The sequence below is a fragment of the Mizuhopecten yessoensis genome, unplaced genomic scaffold (genome assembly GCF_002113885.1).
Source record: "Mizuhopecten yessoensis strain PY_sf001 unplaced genomic scaffold, ASM211388v2 scaffold4583, whole genome shotgun sequence".
Lineage (NCBI taxonomy): Eukaryota > Metazoa > Mollusca > Bivalvia > Pectinida > Pectinidae > Mizuhopecten > Mizuhopecten yessoensis.
In genome coordinates, this window is record NW_018405619.1 from 663,832 (window position 1) to 686,886 (window position 23,055).

General features: G+C 35.1%; 1 protein-coding gene across 2 annotated transcripts in view; it reads right to left on the reverse strand.

The window, feature by feature from the left end:
• Positions 1–20,525, reverse strand: part of LOC110449347 — a 65,495-nt gene extending 44,970 nt beyond the window's left edge. For both annotated transcript variants that reach the window (XM_021496150.1, XM_021496149.1), the window contains exons 1-3: positions 20,471–20,525; positions 5,365–6,186; positions 1,778–1,856 (exon numbers count right to left, since the gene is read on the reverse strand). In XM_021496150.1, coding sequence (XP_021351825.1) covers positions 1,778–1,856; positions 5,365–6,186; positions 20,471–20,501 — 932 coding nt within the window. In that variant the 5' untranslated portion in view covers positions 20,502–20,525. The remainder of the gene's footprint in view (positions 1–1,777; positions 1,857–5,364; positions 6,187–20,470) is intronic.
• Between the last annotated feature and the right edge of the window lie 2,530 nt (positions 20,526–23,055).

The following is a 23,055-nucleotide window of genomic DNA, read 5'->3' on the forward strand; positions in this document are numbered from 1 at the left end:
CCTACAAAGTTTCAGTTCAATCGGCCTAGCAGAACTTGACTTTAGGTTTGAAATAGTTTTTCAAAATGGCGGCCATGGTGGCCATATTGGATTTCTGATTGACCTGAAAAATAACAACACTTTGTCAGGACCATGAGTCGATCATTCCTACCAACTTTCAGTTCAATCTGCCCAGCAGAACTTGACTTTAAGTTTGAAATAGTTTTTCAAAATGGCGGCCGTGGTGGCCATATTGGATTTCTGATTGACCTGAAAAATAACAACATTTTGTCAGGACCATGGGTAGATCATTCCTACCAACTTTCAGTTCAATCGGCCCAGCAGAACTTGACTTTAAGTTTGAAACGTAAAATGTTAACGGACAACGGACGACCGACGACAACGGACGAAAACGGATAGCAATAGGTCATTTGAGCTAAAGCTCAGGTGACCTAAAAATACTGATGTAACTGGGTAAGGAGTGTGTGCAAGGAAATATAGTTGTCATGGTAACACTTTATTACATAAGATAATATCATTATGACCTCCATTTTCGAGGGTCAAGGGTCACTGCTGTGTTAAATTTAGTGGTAACACCTGGAACAGACTGTAGCAGCACTGTTTCTATGTGGTGTTACTGCTGTAGTGTGTAGTTGTGAACACCTGTTTATACATCAACATAGAGTAGGTATAAGATTATAGTAAGATATAGAACTGTGGGGCAGGCATACATGTCTATCTCAGCACCAGGCCTCATTACAAAATGATCCTGAAGTCGAAGAAATTCCTTAACTTTTTTTATAGGAAAGCATCACTAAAGAGTAGGAAATAATCTTTTTAAAGTAAGAGCTTTACTGAACTCAAACAAGAGGCCAAGGGGGCCTGTTTCACTAACCTGGATATTAAGCAATCCTGGCAATATATATCATTAAATGAAGTAAGATCCCAGGAATAGAGCAAACCCGGGTAGTATTTATGAATCCAAATCTTCATACTAAACATTGAATTGTGTTTATTGTTATAGGGTGGGGATCTAAAATGTGTCCATGTTATGACTGGAGGACTTAGCTATTGTATTTGTTGTTACAGTGTGGGGATTTCAAATGTTTCCATGTTATGACTTGGGGACTAAGTCCCTTTGGGTGGGAGCAGTCCCAAGCCCAACTCTTGCAGCATGCTTGTGGTTGTTTCTTTATGCCCAGCACTTGTATATATGGTTATGGGGTGAGGATCTTAACTGTTTCATTGTTTCCAAGTTGTAACCCAGGAACAAAGCTGTTAGGGTTGTGGGCAGACCCCAGGAGGTCAATTCTATTATCATGAGTGTCTTCATGTCTTATGCCCAGCAATTGTACATATGGTTATGGGGTTTGAACCTCAACCATTTCAAAGTTATAAACCACAGACTAATTCTCCATGGGTGTTGCCAGACCCCTGGGTCAGCAATTGTATACATGTAAACATGGTTAGTTATGGGGTGAGGATCTAATCTGTTTCCAAGTTATGACTCACAAATGAATGTCTTCATGAAAGGGACATGACTCTGGAGCAATCCTGTAACTATATATATGTGTATCTGTCCCTTTGAAATCTGCGATCTTATAGGTGGTTATAGGGTGGGGATCTTAATCATTTTCAAGTGACGGCTTATTTTTGGCACTACCTCTAAGCCCTGGGGCCTGTCTAGATCTAGAACTAGTTAAATCCCATTGGAAATGGGGGCCTAAATCTGGCACAAAAATGGTGAGAGAAATTCAACAGTGTTACAGATATAGAACATTTATATAGGTATCTGTACCTTTGGTCCATATTTACAATCGGAATGTCATCATCCTGGACAACTATACTTGGTGTTCCCCCATAATCAACTTCTGCGTCTGAAAAAGGAAGTAAACAAGAGTTATCTCCACATGTCAATCTGTACAGTAAATTAGAATGATGTTCACTTCTCACCTCTATAAAGTAAACTAAACAAGAGTTATCTCCACATGTCAACCTGAACAGTGAACTAAAATGACGTTCACCTCTCACCTCTATAAGGTCAACTATGAACAAGAGTTATCTCCACCTGTTAAAGTGTTTATCAGAACAGTGACGTTCACCTCTCACCTCTATAAGGTAAACTATAAACAAGAGTTATCTCCACTTCTCTATCTATAGAGTAAAGTAAAAGGAGTACTTCCACTTCTCGCTGAATAAAATTGAATAAAAGAATATTCTATAATTATGTATGAATTGTTCTGTATTAAAAGTCTTTGCAATATTGTCTATTAATTATGTGAATTGGTATTAAATTTAAATATTGAATATAAGATATGTTACTGTACATTGTAAAGAGAATAGTTTCATAATTTTTTACACCAGGTATAAATAAATTAAAGTATTGTTATTATTCGACCAATGATCCTTTAAAAAAGTCTTTAACTCCTAAGACATATACGACCCCATATATCACCATCATATTCTGGGGGTATATATATATAGTTTAACTTAATTGAAAATGTATATAAAAATGAAAAATTCATTGCCTGGATCGGGATTTGAACTCGAGGCCTTTGAAAACAAGACAGATGCTTTATATATATGTCATAGGCTGTCATTAGCAGCTTAGTCAGACACTTGACCCTTTCACTCCTCGGTAACTTTAGTAGACTCTACAATACATTTATCTGGGTGAGTCTATTATAGTCTACAGTGGTGAAAGGGTTAACTGAACCCTGTTTTATTGCAAAACACAGGTACATCATCAGTAGCGTATACACCTCATCTTTCGGGCAAAAAATAGGACACAATATTATTCATTTATTGCTCGTCTCTTTAAAAATACCTGCTTCGAATTTCAACATATTTATCATTCAGCAAAAATCTAAGGATAAACTGTTTTTATTGATGTATTAAGGATATGCATGACTTATTAGTCACGACTGATTTACGGTATCATCAAAATATCATAATGTGAAAATTTAAATGTCAATATTTATGATTTAACTACGTAAACATTTGACCCACAGATGTAGGTAAAGTTATAAAGGACAATGGGCACATACGACATTACGCTCAATAAAAACAAATTTAACATCTCCCCAGGCCTCCAGCTTTCACTTAATGTATAGACATGGGTATATTGAGGTGTAGACAGATATATTTAGAATTTATAGCTCATTGGTTTCAATTAAAGCTCACAGATACGTAGATCAATTCATGTAAATCACAGCTACCAAGCTATGGGAAACTACAATAGGTTCTCCATATACAACGAGGTATATATACATTATATATGTATATGATGTATATGAATGGTCGTTTATACATATCGTCAAAGTTTTCTAGATTTTATATTTTCATACATTATATTACAATTCATTTCTTTATTTTTTATTCAAATTCTTTCAGTTTCTCTATAATACCGTTAATATATTTAATTGTTCACCCCTACATATCAAAACTGGACTTGCCTATTCATTGATTTGGAAAGGTTCAAATGTGACTTTAGGGGTGTATAAGTTAATTTAATTAAAATTCTGTTGATTTCCCTAACATTTTAATTCTGATACATCGGACAAGCTTTTCAGACTCAATCTGAAGCTCTATTCCATATTGTCTTGTAATTATGCGACAAAGTATTTTTTAACTAACTTGTTGTTCTAACAGCAATATCTAATGTATATAATTAAAACAAAAGGAGATGAATTGACTGACATAAGAGGCAAACACTTAACTCATTAATTATAATCATGCTGTTGCAAAGAAAATTCATTAATATCAAAATCATTTACGCAAAACAAACTACTGATTACAACAAGTTTGAATGCAGTTCAAGATGTTTTGTACATACGTTTAAATATAATAATGATATCTACATACTTCATAATTAAGTTCAACATTTTCCGCTTCCATACTTGATATGACAGAGCACACGAAAGACTATGTGTAACTTTACCGTATTTATATCACAATAAGCCCATGCCTGGTAATAACCCCACCCAAATATATTGCAGTTCAGATGAAATGCAAACAAATGCTCTATCATTGTTCTGCTTTAAAGTCCATCCCCTTTCCTTGAGTGAGCGATGATGTGTTCGCCCCCTGGGCTAATTGCAATATATTTACGGTAAATACTCAGTATGCTGTGGTGTTGTGTCCACCCCTGTCCCACGTCAACTTTACATGAATTACCTTTATATTTATTTACATTTAACTTACATAAACTCATTTAAGTACCGGGTACAATGTAATTGTAAAATAAACTTACCCCCATTTTTATGGCATTAAGTCCCCTAACATCTGGACACACTTCAGATTGATTTTCACGTATTTATACCCAACCATGAACTAGTAAGATAATTATAGGTTAATGTACCTGTACACACGCCACGTTTGGTTCCGTTGAATTGAGATCCATTTAAAACCACAATGCAGAAACTTAAACATACGTCATTAAATTTTAGGAGGATGTACATGTGAATCAGACAATAAACAGGAGGATGTGAAATTGACAAAAAAAAAATATATTGTTTCAAACACTGAGTAATAATCCAATAAATCACAATGGATATATATTCTTGTAGTTGTAGATAAATTGTAAACCTTGTCAACATTTATTTAAATCTGCAGTCAAACCTAAGGATTGGAAACAGGAAACTGTCAACTAAAATAATCACAGATGTCAGATAAAATCTATATAATCCCTTAGTTTGCAAGCCGTTTAACAAAGATTGAATTCAAATTCAAATTGAACAATTGTTTGATTATATATTAGTATTCAATTTTGAGAGAGAAAAAATACTTGCCTTAATCTTATATCAAGGTAGTTAAAAGGGAACCGTAATTGTCGGTTTTAATCATTTTGAAAATCTTGCAATAACATATATGCTATTAAGCAGACAATACTTTTTAAAGTAGTGGTTCAAAGCCTAGCTGTGCAAAGTCTCATCAGCTTAGCCATCAGAAACACAAAATGTTTATCAAGATTTTTTTTTAAAATCTGAACTAAAATTACATGTACAAGTGAACAGGATTGGGGAGAGAGCGAGATGAGTGGGGATGGGAGGGGGGGTTGTAATTTTGAATCTTTCTCAGGAATGCCTTTACTTAAGGGATTGTTCTTAATCAGGAAAAGATCATAAAGACCCATTAAAATGAAAATGTATATTTTAAATCCTTCATACCTATTTGTTAATAAAAGTGGGGTTTTCTTTCTTTCATGTTTTGGTTGAACAAGTAAAACTGGGGGGAGGGGGAGGTAAATGGGGACAAAATTGTCTCAGGATAAGATAACACACACACAAACACACACATATATATATATGTAAACAAGGACACCTCCTTTAAACTCAATACAGATACAAAGGGTCAAGTTTGGTCAAGTTCCTTCAGACAGATTACCTGTTTGGCTCCTGATAAGTCCAGGCATTGTATCACAGTGCTGGAGCTCTTCAGGGTTGGAGGTATGAAGTGATTCTTGTGTTTCTATGGTAACACATACTTCCCTGACGTTGCTGTGCTGTACTTGTAAAGGTCTACATGATGATGCGTCATTATTGGACACATTTTGTTGTGAAGTGTCATTCACCATGAGTTCAAATCTGTAGGAATCTTCAATGCCATTTGGACATGAAACATCAGCAGTTGTGCTCATTGACACCTGTTTGTGGTTGTCATGGTTACCAGATTGTCCTAGAATCTGTTTGACCTCTGGATGGGAGATGTTTGCTTCACAACAGTTGTTTACAAATCTCCCATGTTTACTGCGATGAACTGGAGAGAAAATATTCAGCGATGAGGCATTCAGCTTTTTACGACAGGATTCCACTTTTGATCTGATATAGTCTTTACTCTTGTTAAACACTTCCTTAGCTTTATTCCTTGAGTGACTTTTACGTTTACTTGGTGACGAGGTGATATCAAAATCCTCCAGATCTGGCAGATTATCTTCTTTTACACAAAAATCAAACTGATCATCCCATATTTCTACGAATTCTGCAGATTTGGAAAAATTGACCGATTTTAAAACAGGACATGTATTGACAGGTCCCTTGTCGCTATGGCTACTCCTCACACTTTGGTTTCTATTGTAGCTTGTGTGGAAACATGCCTCCTCCTTATACCATTGATCAAGTCCCCCTTCCTCATCCCATCCAGCTTCGGTCCATTTCGTCGGAGTTGTCTCCCTTGATGACCTTGGTGATGTGTATTGGGTTACTTCACCTGTAATGGAAACATAATTAAATAACCATCATATAACATCTAACATTTTGGAAATTTATTATTTGTAAAAAAAATATTAACAAGAAAATAACAGGATTAATTTTATAGGGCAATTTCATACAGTAATTTATAAGAAAATGATTCAATTTGACAGATAATCCATTTGACGAAAGTGAAATAATCTGCAACAAGTCTTACAATTTACAGCTTACACTCTAGGAATCTCTCAACAATACAGTGTCTTATAGTCATGCTAGCTACACCCGTTTCCTATGGTAAGAACTGAATCAACTTACATTTGTGACGTCAAATCAGTAAAAAACCTTCATACAATATTAACAGATTAAGAAACTTAATCATGTGAAGAGAACGTTACACAACAACTTGGCGAAAATCATCTGATTCTACAGCATCTATAATCAGATCAAGATGGTCTGTCTTCACTGTGTCACACCACACAAAGTTTATAGAAGTACACAAGGAGGTCAGGGGTCAGGGATCAGCCAATGGCTACATTTACACACATGGTATGTTACATACGACATGTATATATATTTATACATTGTATTCTATAAATAGTTCACTAGCATTGTTATTTATATATGCATGAATCCATATCAGATACTTTTGTCACAGAAATAGTGGCACACTTTGTGTACATTTATACAAATTGACAAGCATATATGTATGTATACATTTGTAAAACTACATTAGGAATTGTTTTGATATAGTACAAACCAGCCGGAGGATACATTCATAAGAGACGCGTAATTCACAGGAAATGAACCTGGTACACTTTGAAGTGGGTACTGGTTCTTTTACACTGATCAAGAAACTTTACACTGATCAAGAAACTTTACACTGATCAAGAAAAAACAAACAGAGCTTAAGATTATGTCTAGTTGTAGTATATATGAAGGATTCTGGATAATATCAAATTTTCAAATTATTTCCTTTTCTTGCAAACCGATTTTAAAACAGCAATTTGTGTGTACTGTACTATCTACTTTATATAATATAGATCACTTATAATTCGGGAAATTTTCATTTCACTTTTAATTATTAAGAAAATATCACAGAAAAGATTATTCATCAGTGCAACAATCAAACAGATGACCTAGACAACAACAAACTGGGTTACACAGATCTAATCCAAAAGTTAACCAGGTTCGACACATTACATATCCCAACCACTTAGAATACGTCTCAAGCTAGGTATTTGAGCATCCTTTAACTGCCACCTATTCACACAGTATAACAATTTGTATTCAAGCTCAAACTTGAGACTGTAGACTTCTGTGATTGTATAGGGCCAGCCGATTCTGCCAGCTGAAAAATCTACCATTTTGACGCGATCTTGGGGTACAGCTGTTTCCTCCCACATTGAGACCCCCCACCCCACCCCCACAAGCATCTATCAAGGCCAAAAAGAGTTAGTAAATATTGAACGAACTTGCTTCATAATTGTTGTAAAATAAATATCATCTGTAAGTCTATGATGTCATTTCATAATCACATATTGGTGAATTCACAGAATTATTGCAATTGTAGAGCTGTATGTAAAATTAATGTCTGCTGAAAACAAAATAGTAAAATTACAAAGGATCAGGATGTAGCAAATACAGTTAATATTTGGTATGGCAAATATTACAATACATTATATGTACATATGGAAAATAATTTCATACACTCCATGAATGCTATATAATGAAATAAAACTGATTTACACAAAATACTGCCATTCTGCACTTAGGGCTGCAACGATATGCATACCTCATGATATGTTACATATAGATCGCAGTAGGATGCTTACGATACGATACGTATCACGATACGAATATCTGCTTATAAGGTCAACTTCATAATAATTGAGTGCAGGATTTTATCGAGTTTTGTCACAGACTTCAATAGTAAATACTACTGTAATATATTTTTGTATAATTTTTAGTACTTTAGGGTATGACTGCACAGTGGACCACATCTTTACTGAAGGATTCAAAAAATATAAGTACACTTTTTTAGAGTTTGATAAAAAAAATGATTGATAATTTACCTACTGTTAGTGTATCACAATACAGGCAAACAAAACAATTTGATACGATACACAAGAAAGTTACTGTAATAAATATCGCAGTAAGATACGATACGTTATAGCCGTAGTCTGTACCGTATTACTTGGTATGTATACAATACAAAATACATGACATACAATACCTTGTGAATATTTTCCTATATAAATGTTCTATGTATTTATTCAACATTCCTATTGTATGTATTAATATTCAGAACATGTCAAAAATATTAAAAAAAACTAGACCGTAGACTTTCTGTTCATTTAATTTGCCAAGTTTAAGCCTGTCTGGTTTACAAATGAATAATGCATTATTTTGTTTTCATCTGATATGCAAATTCAGAGGTCCCTGCAATTCTTATATATAAATATATACTTCTCACATTTTGCTAAGGATCACCTTTATTTTGAAAAACAAATCAAAATGTTAGAAAGGATATTATATTTTCCTTCCGTACTGTTTTTGGCGAATATGTTAGCCTTCCAAATTGTCCTGTGTGGGTGTGTTAAAAATGAAAGTGTATGCACGCGTTTCCACGTGTACACCCCTTTCAAAAGCTAAGCTAGGCTAAGTAAGGCATTGTTCAAATTGTTAAGGTAATTAATTTGATGAATATTCTTTGTGTGTTTTTGTTTTAATACGGCACAAAGACAAAGCAGACAACGGAATGCTGCAAGCTAGCATGTCTGAGAGTCAGGTTGCAGCAGACCTTGGGGTGTCTCAAAGTATGGTGGCAAGAATGTGGAATTGATTCCAAACGGAAACCCTTCCAGACGTCATGCTGGAGGTCTTTCTAGGGCTACAACGCAGCGCAAAAATTCTTGCTGGTACAGGCACGGCGTCACAGGTTCCAGACTGCCACAGCTTTACGAAATGACCTCCTAAATGCTTCTGGTAACTGGGTGGGCATTCAGACAGCTAGGAACTGTCTTCATGATGCTGGTTTCAGGTCATAGTAGACCAGCAATAGGAGTTCCCTTAACTTCCCGCCATGTTAGGGGCCGATTAGATTGGGCCCAAGCTCACAGCACTTGGATTCTTCAGGAATGGAAACCGGTTCTTTGTAGTGACAAGTCCAGATTCTGTCTCGACTTCACCAACAGGCGTATTAGAGTATGGTGACAACCTAGGGAGAGGTTCCAGGCAGGTAACGCTGTGGAACATGACCGATATGGCGGAGGTTCAGTGATGGTGTGGGGAGGCATAAGCCTTTGTGGGAAAACTGACCTCCATGTCTTCCATTATGGTACTGTTACAGCCCGGATTTACTTCGATGAAATCCTTGATGCCTATGTCAGACCCTATGCTGGCGCTATCGGCCCTGACTTCATCCTTCTGGACGATAATGCTAGGCCACATAGAGCAAGGGTGACTGAGCAGTATCTACAGCAAGAGACTATTCAACGAATGGAGTGGCCAGCCCGCTCGACGGATCTAAATCCCATCAAGCATGTGTGGGACATGCTGCAAAAAGCTCTCTCTGCCGTAAACGTTCTGCCAAGAACGCTCCAGGAGCTGGGAACAGCTTTGGTATGTGAGTGAATGGCTATCCCACAAAACCAGATGCACAATCTCATATGATACCAAAATATTAAAAATCTCAAGAAGACCGATCCAGATCAGGCCATATTCCAGTAGTTCCACCATTTACTTTTATTTGTAAGTGGTGTGGTGATTGTATTATGTCCAGGGATACTTCTAGTAGCTATGTGTATGTATGTAAACATATATACTTGATCTGGATAGGGTAAAAACTTGTAGCAGAAACTCCTGAAGATGCTTGATTGTTTATTGTTGGTGACCTCACATCACTACGGTGTATATAATATAATGTCACAATTACCTACCTGGTTTATTGTTTCATTGGTTGATTTAACCTTCAAAATAAAAATCATTCTCCTGAAGAGCTGTGTGGCAGCGAAAGGCCTCAAGAATCCAATCTTCATGCAGTTTTCAATTTTTTGTAAATATATATACATGTATCTATATACCCGATATCGGTATCACTGTCCTAGAAATTCTAGTCACTTTAAATCGACAAGTTAACACCTGATTTACGAATGAATAATGCTTTATTTTGTTTTTATCTGATAATATTTCAACACCTTAATGTTTTCCTTCATTAGTATTCAGTTCAAATTCAGCGGTCCCTGGAATTCTTATATATATAATGTATAGCTATCACTGTTAATTCTGCTGACATCATATTAGGTCATGCCCAACAGGTAGGACTTGTATTTCAACAAACGACCTTGTTAGGTGTAAAACGATATTAAAATAGATGTATAATGTACCTTAGAGTTTACAAAAACTTGACCAACCAATGATACTGTGTCAGCACAACTTATGATAATGTATATATGTAGAGACAGGTCGGATCTCAACAGGTTTTAATTTTCACTCATTATTCTCCTTCCTATCAGTTTAGGAATTACTATCCATACAATACATCAGGTATATATATATATATATATATAAATTGATGTGACCTGCAGTTAGTGCTTCATAAATCTATGTACAATATATTGTCAACAAAATTCTACTCCTGTATTTAGGGATTTTTGTTTATACACTGCATATGATGATTATACTATTGCAAATTGATTTTTACTTGTGACCTGGAGTGGAACCTACATTTATAATTTTGTGTGTAACACTCACAACAAGTAGTTGAGACAGAATAATCCCAATATACAAATGCTTATCTCCAAACACTGTGAAGTCATCCCCATTCATATTTGATAAAACTTTTACCGATGATTTTAAGTTTTTGTGAATTTTTAGAAAGCATCCTTACCTGTAGTGACGTCTGTAACATTCAAAGAGAGGCAGATCTAGAATAACCTTGACCTTTTAGGGTCATGCTATTGTTTGTGATATTATCAACAATCAATTTCATGATATGTGCGGGTCAGTAAAGGGTCAATGACATCAATGATAATTGCCTTAGCTTTTGGGCTTTTAGAAGCCAACTAAAAATTTACGGACTTGATAAAACATTTGTGATTATACAGTCAAAAAAATGATTGATTTCTATGGTCAGGATAAGTCATCTCCAATGATTAGATTAAGTTTCATATTTCATGATATTTAATGTTCACCAGAATGGTAAAATACAAGTCAAAATGTCTTGAGAATATCAATTCATGCACACAATAATAGGACATTAGAATATGCCTAAAAGGTGAATAAATAATCTGATGTAATCTTGCAAACATGGCATCAAAATACAGAAAAAAGTTTTACCATGGTAAGTTTCCAAACTTAACTCATTCACCCCTGAAATTTCATAATGAACTATTCCAACCTTTGAATTGGAAGAGTCCAAATGTGTCTTCAGGGGTAAATGAGTTAATATAACCGATAACACAACAAATACAAAAACGCTAATGACATGGTCCTCAGAAATACAAATGAACAATACAAGATTTCCGCTTCTCTCTGTAATTTAATACTGGTACATGTACAACATAGACGGGCAAAACACTGCATGCTGTCGAAATCTTACAACAGTAACATTCCATTTCAAATCTTAATTGTCATTCTATACATTGACATGCATCCAGAAAACCGGTTTTCATTGTGGTTAGAAATATCACGGAAATGCTGAACATGACTATATACAGTATTACAATTATGTATACAACAACCAGCCTGCATGTCAAATTGAAGATAATTAAAATTGCTAGGGTCTACAAGTAAATCAAATTTATTTTCTTACAAAGTAACATACATTATTAGGGTTTGAAGTTACCTTTGACATTTTGCAAATTTCACAAGTTTAAAACATCCTCCCTGAAAGGAGGACAAAACCACTGTCAAATAGATGTGTCTTTTAAAACCCTCAGAAGTGAAGCTCAAATGAAAGCCCTGGATATTTTACGACTTAAGGTATTGTAGGTGATTTTCTTTATGTAACATACTTAATTACAAGAGTGAATATATATCTACATTATTATATGAGAGTCCATCTGATAACACCTAGAAGGAAGATAGGCCTAGCGGTACATCTTGGATACTTATTAATTTATTCTACATATTATTATATATAACAAAACCGACAAACAAGTTGAAGGATTGGTCGACTGGTTAACACTCCGGCCTTCCACACAGGTGGCCGGGGTTGGATCCCCGAAGTTGTTGCACGCATCGATAGTCAGAGAAAGTGTTTTTCTCTGCTGCCCACATAGCTCCAACAACCCATGTTGAGTATAAATTGATCTGGGGTGGATGTTGCTATATCTGCACTGTAGCGTTCAAGTGAGGCGGCACTTTAAATGATGCCATTGGAAGTACGGTCCCACTACAAACAGAACACAATGCATCTCCAGCACACACGCAGGCATACACACATAGGGAGAAATTAGCCAGGTGGCATAGGACTAGTAGTTAGCACCTGATAAGGCAGCTCCTGTGAATTCCTCAAAATTGTTTTGATTAATGTATATGCTAATTGTATTAATTAACAAGACCCTAAGCAAAGCCTTGTTATCTTAATTTCAATTAAGTGGTACAAAGTGCACATGTATACGTTGAAATGCCTATTTTAAAAAACCTTTTTGACTGATATAACATCATGAAAAAAATTGTAACTGGTTGGAATAGCCGAAAATAAATTGTACGTTACAGGTACCCAGGCGTACCCTAGTTTTTACCTCCGACCCTAACAATTTTATCTCACTCGAACACACTCCATCTAGTGTTGGGATAACTTGTCCATCGGATGCAAACAAATTGAAGGACAAACAAACAAGGCAACTATATCTATACCCTCTGTCCTTTATTGGCAGGTATCAAAACCAAATTTAAATATCATATCATTATTCAAAAGACCTAAAAACAGATTTGGTGATTTTTTGTAAATTCTTTAATTAGCTCCCCACCCCTTATTAAAAGGGGGGAAAATAATAAAAACTAACCTGATCGACTATTTTTCCAGTCATGTTACCTGAAACATCCGCTATTATTACAATCACAAGTGATTAAGAAAGCGGATATAAACTCCAGAAACATCAGGTACCAGGCACTACAAACATTACAACTCCGGTGACAATCACACGTGCACAATATCACGTCCGGAACATTTATCCAATTTTTATTTTTATTTTTAAGTTTTTGCTTAAGATATCGTACATGCAATTGTATAAAATGCTTACAAATAAATATAAGATAACAAATTTTATAAAAAAAATACCTACATACCTTTATTTTTAACAGAAACTTCAATCCTTAGACAGACTTGGTTGACATCGAAATGAACATATCGAATATGTGTGGCTCAATATACAGCTGTGGTAAAGAACCTTTAATTTCGATGGCATAAAATCAAAATTCCTGTCAATATAGGTACTGATCCTTGAGTCAAGGAACCAGTCACATGCAGGTGTGTACATTGATTTTTTTCCCCACTGAGCAATATGAAATACCCGTAAACCCAATAGTATAACTATAAGGACAAGGTCAGTTCTAGACTTGGTGAAGGTCACTTTCATCCTAGCCTGAGTTTCCTCTGGCCCTGACAGCAGAGACTTAAACTTTTCAACAGATAGATGTCTGGAGTGTCTGGTGTAGGGTCTATCTGTCAAAATATCTAAGTGTAGTGTCAGGGCCAGAGGAAAATCTGGCTATTTTCATCCCTGATTACTGCAATGCAAAGTTCTATCTTCAACACCGCTGGTAATAATGGCCTAGGCCAGGAAATATGTATAATACACCCCCACTTCACAGCAGGATCCTGTTCTACCTATATTAGCTTCATTATATTGGTAATGATGAGCAAGTGAAATTTTCTCATTATTTTTATTTTCTAAATATGTGCATTCAGTAAACGTCAAAATTATTTCATACTGTGACAATATTCACAGTGACAGTACATAACGAAATCATTAAATATAGAATTAAATATAGAATCTATACAATTGTAGCAGAACTGGACTGGGTTGATCGTAGGCGACCATACAGTTCAATTGGTAGAGCGTCCGTCTAGAGTTCAGAAGGTCCCAGGATGGAACCCCAGTCTTGCCATGCATTTTTCCTCTCCCATTACACAACTATTCCTCTTACACAATAACAATCGTTAATCTTAATCTTAATATAATTTCACAACAATTTCTAGTTATTTTAGGAATAGGGGCCTAATTGCTAAATGATGAAATTGAGAAATGAAAGGTACAATTATGTAAGTTTATTGTACAAGTGTAATAGTTCCAAAGTTCTTTTGAAACACTTTTGTTCTGGTTTATAACTCTTAATAACCTCAGTGACCTGAAAGTGATTTCCCAAAAAATATTTATCAATCTAGATTTTTGTTATTATTGTTATCTTTTAATATCTATTTTTATTGAAAATGGAAACTGTTTTTTTAGCCCTGTTGCATTAAGCTGCAGATAGCAAGAAAAAAAATAGATCATTCAAGAAAAATGTATTTTTGTTATCTTTGATTTTATTCACGACCAGATTATACAAAAGAGCATTTGCAAGATAATGAAAGATTTTTTTTTCAAATGATAATCTACTTTTAAAGAAAAAAGAATCTGATGATGTTGTTCTTAAAATTGCAATTACTCAAATATAGTAATGTAAGCCGTCAAATAAAATCTAAATAAAAACTGTTTAAGGTGATCAAAAGTTACTAATATAGTTACCTGCAGCCAGTACACATTGGGTCAATCTACCTGTTTGATTTACACCTGCCTGGGCGTGGGTACAGACATAAAACTAATACATCAATGGACAATGTAAACATAACCCCACCCCGTTCTCTAACGCTGATTCTAGAGTCACGCCGAGCTGTATGACTGTGACCAAGGAAATCTTGTTATATACACTTATATTACTTTAATACAGCTCACCAGAGAATTTTAATAATATTGAAATATTGACAACGGTGTATGAAGTTACGCAAAGGTGTAAAAAAAATATTCCCTTTTCCCCCCATCTCCTATCAAGACTGCCTGCAGTGTTTAAGAGCTTCTCAGTTTGAAAAAGACTTGAAGATTACCTGGTTTATAAATCTCAAGTATTTGAAATCATGTACTTGTACTTGCAGTGTAGAGCAGGACAAAAACTAGCGACAGGGGAACTAAATTTCAATTGCATACTCACAATGTCCAAATGTTCAAAACACAATCACATATTGAAATCTACGGGACCCTTTATTGTACTGTGATATTCATGATGACACGTGCAAAAAAATTGGATTAGAATTATTCATATATGTGTTCTATAATACTGATTATTTCTTCACAGCAAACATTTTAATATGGCCTACAGGGACTTGATACCTTCAAAGCAATGAAAGGGTAATATAAAACACAGGGACCTGACAATTCCCTGGAAATGAAAGTTATTATAAAACACCTGGAACTGACAATTCCATGGCAATGACAGGTTAAAATAAAACACAGGGACCTGACAATTCCTTGGCAATGACAGGTTATTATAAAACACAGGGACCTGACAATTCCTTGGCAATGAAAGGTTATTATAAAACACAGGGACCTGACAATTCCTTGGCAATGATAGGTTCTTTTAAAACACAGGGACCTGACACACCTTCGAAACAATATATGATAGCAACCATTTTTGTTATATTATAACTTTATATATAATTAATACAGATCTAGAAAAAATGACCTGTTTGGCAATGTTATATTCTGTACATATATATTGACTTAGCTAAGACTGACCTTCATTTTAACAACCTCCTAAACACTTTCTACTGAGCTAATATGCACAATTTGACTTTGTCACTACCTAAATTACTTTAACATTTAAATTTATCATGTAAAACTTGAGAAAGTCCAGAAGGTCTATCAAAATATTATTTGAAAATCATATAACTAGATACAAAGAAATTTACATCCTATTACAGATCCCTGTCCCACTACAGGTAAAACACTAGATAACTCCTATGTAGTGGTTCATACTTATGTAGCGGAGTCAGACTGGGTCGATCGTCAGTGACCAGATAGCTCAATTTGTAGAGCATCCGTCTAGAGGTAGGAGGGTCCTGGGTTTGAATCCTGATCTGGCTGTTGCATTTCTCTTTCTCATGTTACACACAGAGTAACCTCCCCTTATGTTATAGGACTGGGCCAGGAGAACTGCCGCTGATCATGATCAGGTAGCTCATTTTGTTAAATAATAAATGTGACTGATGTCAAGGGTTTAAATCCCAGTCCGGCCCTGTTAATTTACTCCAAGAAAACTGTTACTGACTTTTTTTTTCATTTTTTCCCCCCTTTTTTATTGAATCATTATAAGGATATTTCTTCATAAATAAAAATTATATAAATATCATATTTATTGACATTACCGTGACAAAATATTTCTAATTCATAGTTACAATTTTTGGTAGTGGTAGCGGGTACTTAAAATAAGAATTTTATAAGTAATTAAGGTTAAGCTGCATATATACAACTGCAGTAAATCATCAAAATGTGTGATCTTCTGTACGAATATATATTAAATAAATTAGTAATTAACAATTGAAATTAATTCTCAAGTCTATGTTCTTCATAAGATAAATGTCACTCACACAGAAATTATAATATCTAATGAATTATTTTCAATTTTGAAGTTATATATATTTATGTTGTACATAGAATATATTTACTTAATATCTTAACAAATCTGGCATTAATTAAATCATTTTTAAAATTATGATTAATTGGCAGATAATTATACACATACAGTTGTTATTTATGCGTACAAAAGGCCCAGAAGGCCTGCATTTTTCATCTGGTTATATAAGCAACTATGGCACCTGTATTCTCAGTAAAAGCAATACTGGAACTTATGGGCTCTGAATCTCGTGACCAAAGGGAACAGCAACTGACCTTTGTTACTTGTGTCATAGAGGGTTGACTTAAGTTACAAAAAAATGTTTAGTAGAAATGAATCTGTTAGATTATGTTAAAGAAAGGGTAAGTTGAGCTTACTGGCTATATATAGGGATCCTTCTTAACCCTTTCACCCCTATGTAACTTTAGTAAACTCTTCCTTGCATTGATCTGGGTAAGTCCATTATGGTCTAGAGTGGTGAAAGGGTTATTGATAACAAACACAGTGCAGTGGGACAGGGATCCTTAATGATAAAAATTGAATTGAAAGAGTTCAAATGTGTCTTCAGGGATGAATGAGTTAACTCGATGGTATTCCTTTACATATTCAGTGCCAGGAAATTAACACCCTGTGCAAGTTTGTTACCTGAGAAAAAAAGGTAAAAGCATGGCTAGATTGCACTAAACCATCTTGTTACTATCTGCAGAGAGTGCTTTAGTACTACGTCAGGTGCATGTGTACCAGGTGACCTGGACGCTATACATGTGACTCGGACAAGTGCACATGTACATGACCAGTGGCCCGACAACAGAGCCACTTATCATTGTTAGTCACTATATTGGGACTTCTTAAATGATGACCAACTGTCTGGAGGTCAGTGATATATGCATGTGTAGAATTAGGGAGAAAACTACTTTGTAAATGCTTGAAACATATACATGTATATATATATTATAATATTCATACATGTATATTGGGCAAAGAAGTGTAGAAAATATGAGGTTGTCAAATTTTCTGAGCAACCACATCTTTATCGAGACACAGAAAAACACAGAACACTTACAAACTCGTGGGGTCCAGATCAATAGTTTGAGGAATACAAGGTATTTGACGAATGTGAGGTTCGACCGACATCGTCATTTTTAATCAGGGTGGACAACAGACAGTACGAGCACTGCAACTATCGCAGATAGTAGATGACAGAAGAAAAAATAAGTTTAATCAAGATGACACCATTTTAGAAGATTTAAAATAGCTATAAGCAATGAATATATTTATACATCTGATGCTGGTGCTAGTAGATTTTACGTTTGGGCTAGAGGAAGTTTTCAATATTTAGTATGAAAATATGGATAAGGCTTAAACTTGTAGGACTTCATCCGTTGGCTAGTATTTAGGTCTCACAGGAGAAAAACATATGAGACCAGGTCTTAAATATCTGTGTCCAAGAAATAACTGTAATAGAGGGAGCATAAGTTTGGGAAGTCCACATTTTATCTTTCAGTAAACAAGAGAAAAAAATCTGCAAGACAAAATGCCACCTTTTCTCTTAATCCTTTCACCCCTATGTAACTTTAGTTAACTCTACCATGCATTGATTTGGATGAGTCCATTATGGTCTACAGTGGTTAAAGAGTTAGCCTTGGGATCCTGAAATACGAACTCATCAGAAGTATTCTCATATTTGACCTCTGTATCAGCTGAAAATATGTTAAATAGAGTCAGTAGATCGGTGACCCTTGTGATGGGACATATGGGATTGATATTCATGGGTGGACAATACTATCTGTGGCTGGCCCCCCCCCCCCTTTTACTTGGGGGGGGGGGGGGGGGGGTGATACAAAGACAATGCAACTAACATTTACGAAACATACATTTGTACATGCTCATATAATATCTTACAGCAGTATCAACAATACAATAATTTCCACAAACAGAAAATAATCTGAAGATTGAAAAAGAACAAATTCTACGCACGAAAATGTTTGCATTTTTACAGTGTATATCAACATAAAATGATTCGCCATTAAACAATGACCAAAATGTTACAGAACAACAGACAATACCAATGATGCGGGGAATTGGCCAACTGTATGAAAACAAATTAAAATCTGATCTAGTGAGCATGTGTGTGATTGAAACACTATAGGAACATAACCTATAATAATGCAAAGCAAATCATAGTTGTTGCCATAAAGTTTTCGTCTCAGTCATGAAGTCCTCATCAATGTTATATAGTCAGCGATCATAATGGTCAACTCACTGATTGTACATGGGTCTCATTTTCAGCTGACAATTACCGACTGGTGTTAATGAAAACAAAAAGTTTCATTGTAATGGAGAAAATAATTTTTGTGTTGCATTATGGGATCAAGTGAACTAAAAACGGTACCAAGCAATAACTAGGTACACAAGCAAAATTTCATGTCAATTTGACCTGAAATTGACCTGAAGTTCAGTTCAAATTCACTTAAATTCAGGTCAATTTAACATGAACATTTTTTAAGGCCAATCTGAGGTCAAATTGTCCAGAAAAAATGTTGACCTGAAATTGACCTGAATTTCAGGTCAAACTCTGGTTAAATTCAGGTCCATTTCTTATGAAACCTTTTTTAATTTCAGGTCAAACTGACTCAAACAAAAAATTATGTGAATTCGGATTAAATATTCATGTTATATTGGGGAGTTTTGTTTGCACTTCTTTTTAAAATTGACCTGCAAATTTGACTTGAAATTGATGATGCTTATAATGGCAGGAAAACCATTGATGTTGTCCCCATGTCTTTTTGAAGCATAGAACTTCAAAAGGAATAATAAATAAATTGGACAGACCATGCCACACAGAAAAATCATGTGATTGGCTGGGATAACTCCAAATTATTGGACAGAGAGAGCAATCTGTTCAAGCAGCAGATAAAGGAAGCCATCTTGATATGCTGCAGTAGGCCAGTTCTAAATCGAGATGAGGGGGCTCATAGGCTCTCGCACATCTATGACCAAATGCAAGTATTTAACAAAGAGTAGCTGAATCGAGTCATTTCACTACATATACAATGTATAACAGCTATTGTACATACAATGTATGTTTACAGTGTAGCTGAATCGACATCGATTTTGTGGACAACTCGTACACATATTACACCTTTGTGTGCATACGCTTCACTGGTCATTTGTCTGATGAAGGTGACAGTGTACATACCGTACAAGTCATCAAAACGTCACATAGAAACTTTCATTGGTTGTGTAAAAAGAACTTTTCATAATTCAAAAGGACCACATCATTTTTTCAATATTTCTATTTGAATTATGCAAAAGGACCTGTTTATGTGAATACAACCCCATTAATAACACATGCAGTACTAGTAGTTACACAGACTATTGACTGAAAGTAATGTGACGCAGTACGTGCATATCTAGATACAATTTGTAGTCTGTCATATTTCATAACTCATGACATTGAATCACCAGTCTGTCTTAAAATGTCAGCGCAATTTTCTGTAACTTAAAATAACTAATGTTTTCATTCACATGCAACAGGTGACCTGTTGTTCTACGAAAAAACATTTACAATATACAACAAATACCAAACAAAGGTTAGCATTAAACTAAATAACATGGCGGATAAAGACAGAATGGAAACATCTTACCTGTCCTCTCAGAGTAATAATCTGCTTCCATTTTATATCTTATTGACCAATTGTGGCCAAGACCTCAATAACTCCACGTTAAAAGGAAGCTTTGAATGGAGAAATAACAAAAAATAATTATGATTGTAAGAAAATTTCAAAACATCTTGCAAAATGACCAAACTATATTCTATCAAATTGTATATATCGAGGTCATTTTAGGTCAAAAATACATAGAATTTAGCAGATATCATGTTTAGTCATCATGCATGACCTCTTCTACCTTCGAAAAGTATTTTAACACACAAACACATGTTATACATACCCGTGACTATATAGCTATGAGATACTGATATGGCCTTGCCACCGAGAGAATGTGTTTGTAAAGGCCAGAGTCATGACATACAACTCTATATACCATAACATATATATTACAGCGTACCAGGTATATGTACAAGACCACAGGAATCTGATATTTAGTCTATAAATGTTTCATACATTGTAAATAGAGAGCCCATATATAATAGTCTGTGTTTTTCAATCGATGGTCTAGATATTTCTCTTATTTCGTAGACTAAATATCAGACTCTAATGATGTCATCAATTATTCATGTCTCTGCTCGTTATGACTCAATAGCACTTGAAAGTTTTCATATTATAGTCAAAAACAATGATTAATCATAGAAATTGTGATTGCATGATTAGCTGTAGTCTAGGTAAAAAAAAGTACTGATTAACTCACTCACCCCTGAAGACAAGTTTGAACTCTTCCAATTCAAAGGTCGGAATAGTTCATTATGAAATTTCAGGGGTTATTGAGTAAAATGAATTAATTACAGAACACTGTTAACACTATAACTACAACATATTTGTTTCTCTAGGGTTTTATGAGAATACTGAATGTATATACCTACCTAGGTATATATTTCATTAAAATAATTTTAGACAGCACATCATGTATCTGCATACAATATATAAGGATATATATAAATCTTCATGTACTGTCACGTGGCAACAAGGTCCTACTTAAAAAGAACAAAGCTAAATAATTATAATAATGAAGTATGAATGGGAGTAATATTGTAATTAATTAATCATGTTTTCCCCTTCTTGTTTTACTGCCCATTATGAATACCTAATATAATAAATTGATTCATATATTATACAACCGCTTATTTAAGGAAAAGGCTGATATAGGCTTAAGCCTGTTGTCCCATTCTTTTGATAATATATGTATTATTTTATATTTCTTAATATCTGTTCATGATATTTTTGTAATTCTTATACATTATCAATAAAATATTATTTAATTAAATGATGTATTTCATTTTTGAATAGTTTCAGTTTGGCACTGAATAAACAACACACAACAATTCCTTTCTGCACAATATTTGGTTTGCTTCAGTTATTACAGGACTTTGAGAAAGTAATTTTACAGATCACGAGTTAATTGGTCTAACTAGTAGATTCCACTTATAATAGTCTATTTGAAAAATTCCACAAACACAGTCCCAATGTCATTCCACAGGATATGGAACAATCAGGTTTTGACTAGTCAATAGGGCTAGCTGTTTCAAGACCCAGTAGTCCATCTTCACATTTCACAAGTCTCAGTCTACTGGGCTTCCCTTATTTTCTAGCCCATGTGCATTAAAAATGTAGCTTTCTAGGTTGTATATCATGCCTGAGATTACTGTAGACAGATAATGATTTGTGTTTTAAAACTCATTGATCTTCATCCTTCTAACTCTTATGAAATACGATGTGCTGTATCTCCACAATGACACCTGTGTACCCTGATTACAATGTGTAGTATCTCCACAGTTACACCTGTGTACCCTGATTACAATGTGTAGTATCTCCAGTGACACCTGTGTACCCTGATTACAATGTGTATTATCTCCACAGTGACACCTGTGTACCCTGATTACAATGTGTATTATCTCCACAGTGACACCTGTGTACCCTGATTATAATGTGTAGTATCTCCACAGTGACACCTGTGTATCCTGATTACAATGTGTAGTATCTCCACAGTGACACCTGTGTATCCTGATTACAATGTGTAGTATCTCCACAGTGACACCTGTGTACCCGGATTACAATGTGTAGTATCTCCACAGTGACACCTGTGTCCCCTGATTACAATGTGTAGTATCTCCACAGTGACACCTGTGTCCCCTGATTACAATGTGTAGTATCTCCACAGTGACACCTGTGTACCCGGATTACAATGTGTAGTATCTCCACAGTGACACCTGTGTACCCGGATTACAATGTGTAGTATCTCCACAGTGACACCTGTGTATCCTGATTACAATGTGTAGTATCTCCACAGTGACACCTGTGTATCCTGATTACAATGTGTAGTATCTCCACAGTGACACCTGTGTCCCCTGATTACAATGTGTAGTATCTCCACAGTGACACCTGTGTCCCCTGATTACAATGTGTAGTATCTCCACAGTGACACCTGTGTCCCCTGATTACAATGTGTAGTATCTCCACAGTGACACCTGTGTCCCCTGATTACAATGTGTAGTATCTCCACAGTGACACCTGTGTACCCTGATTACAATGTGCAGTATCTCCACAATGACACCTGT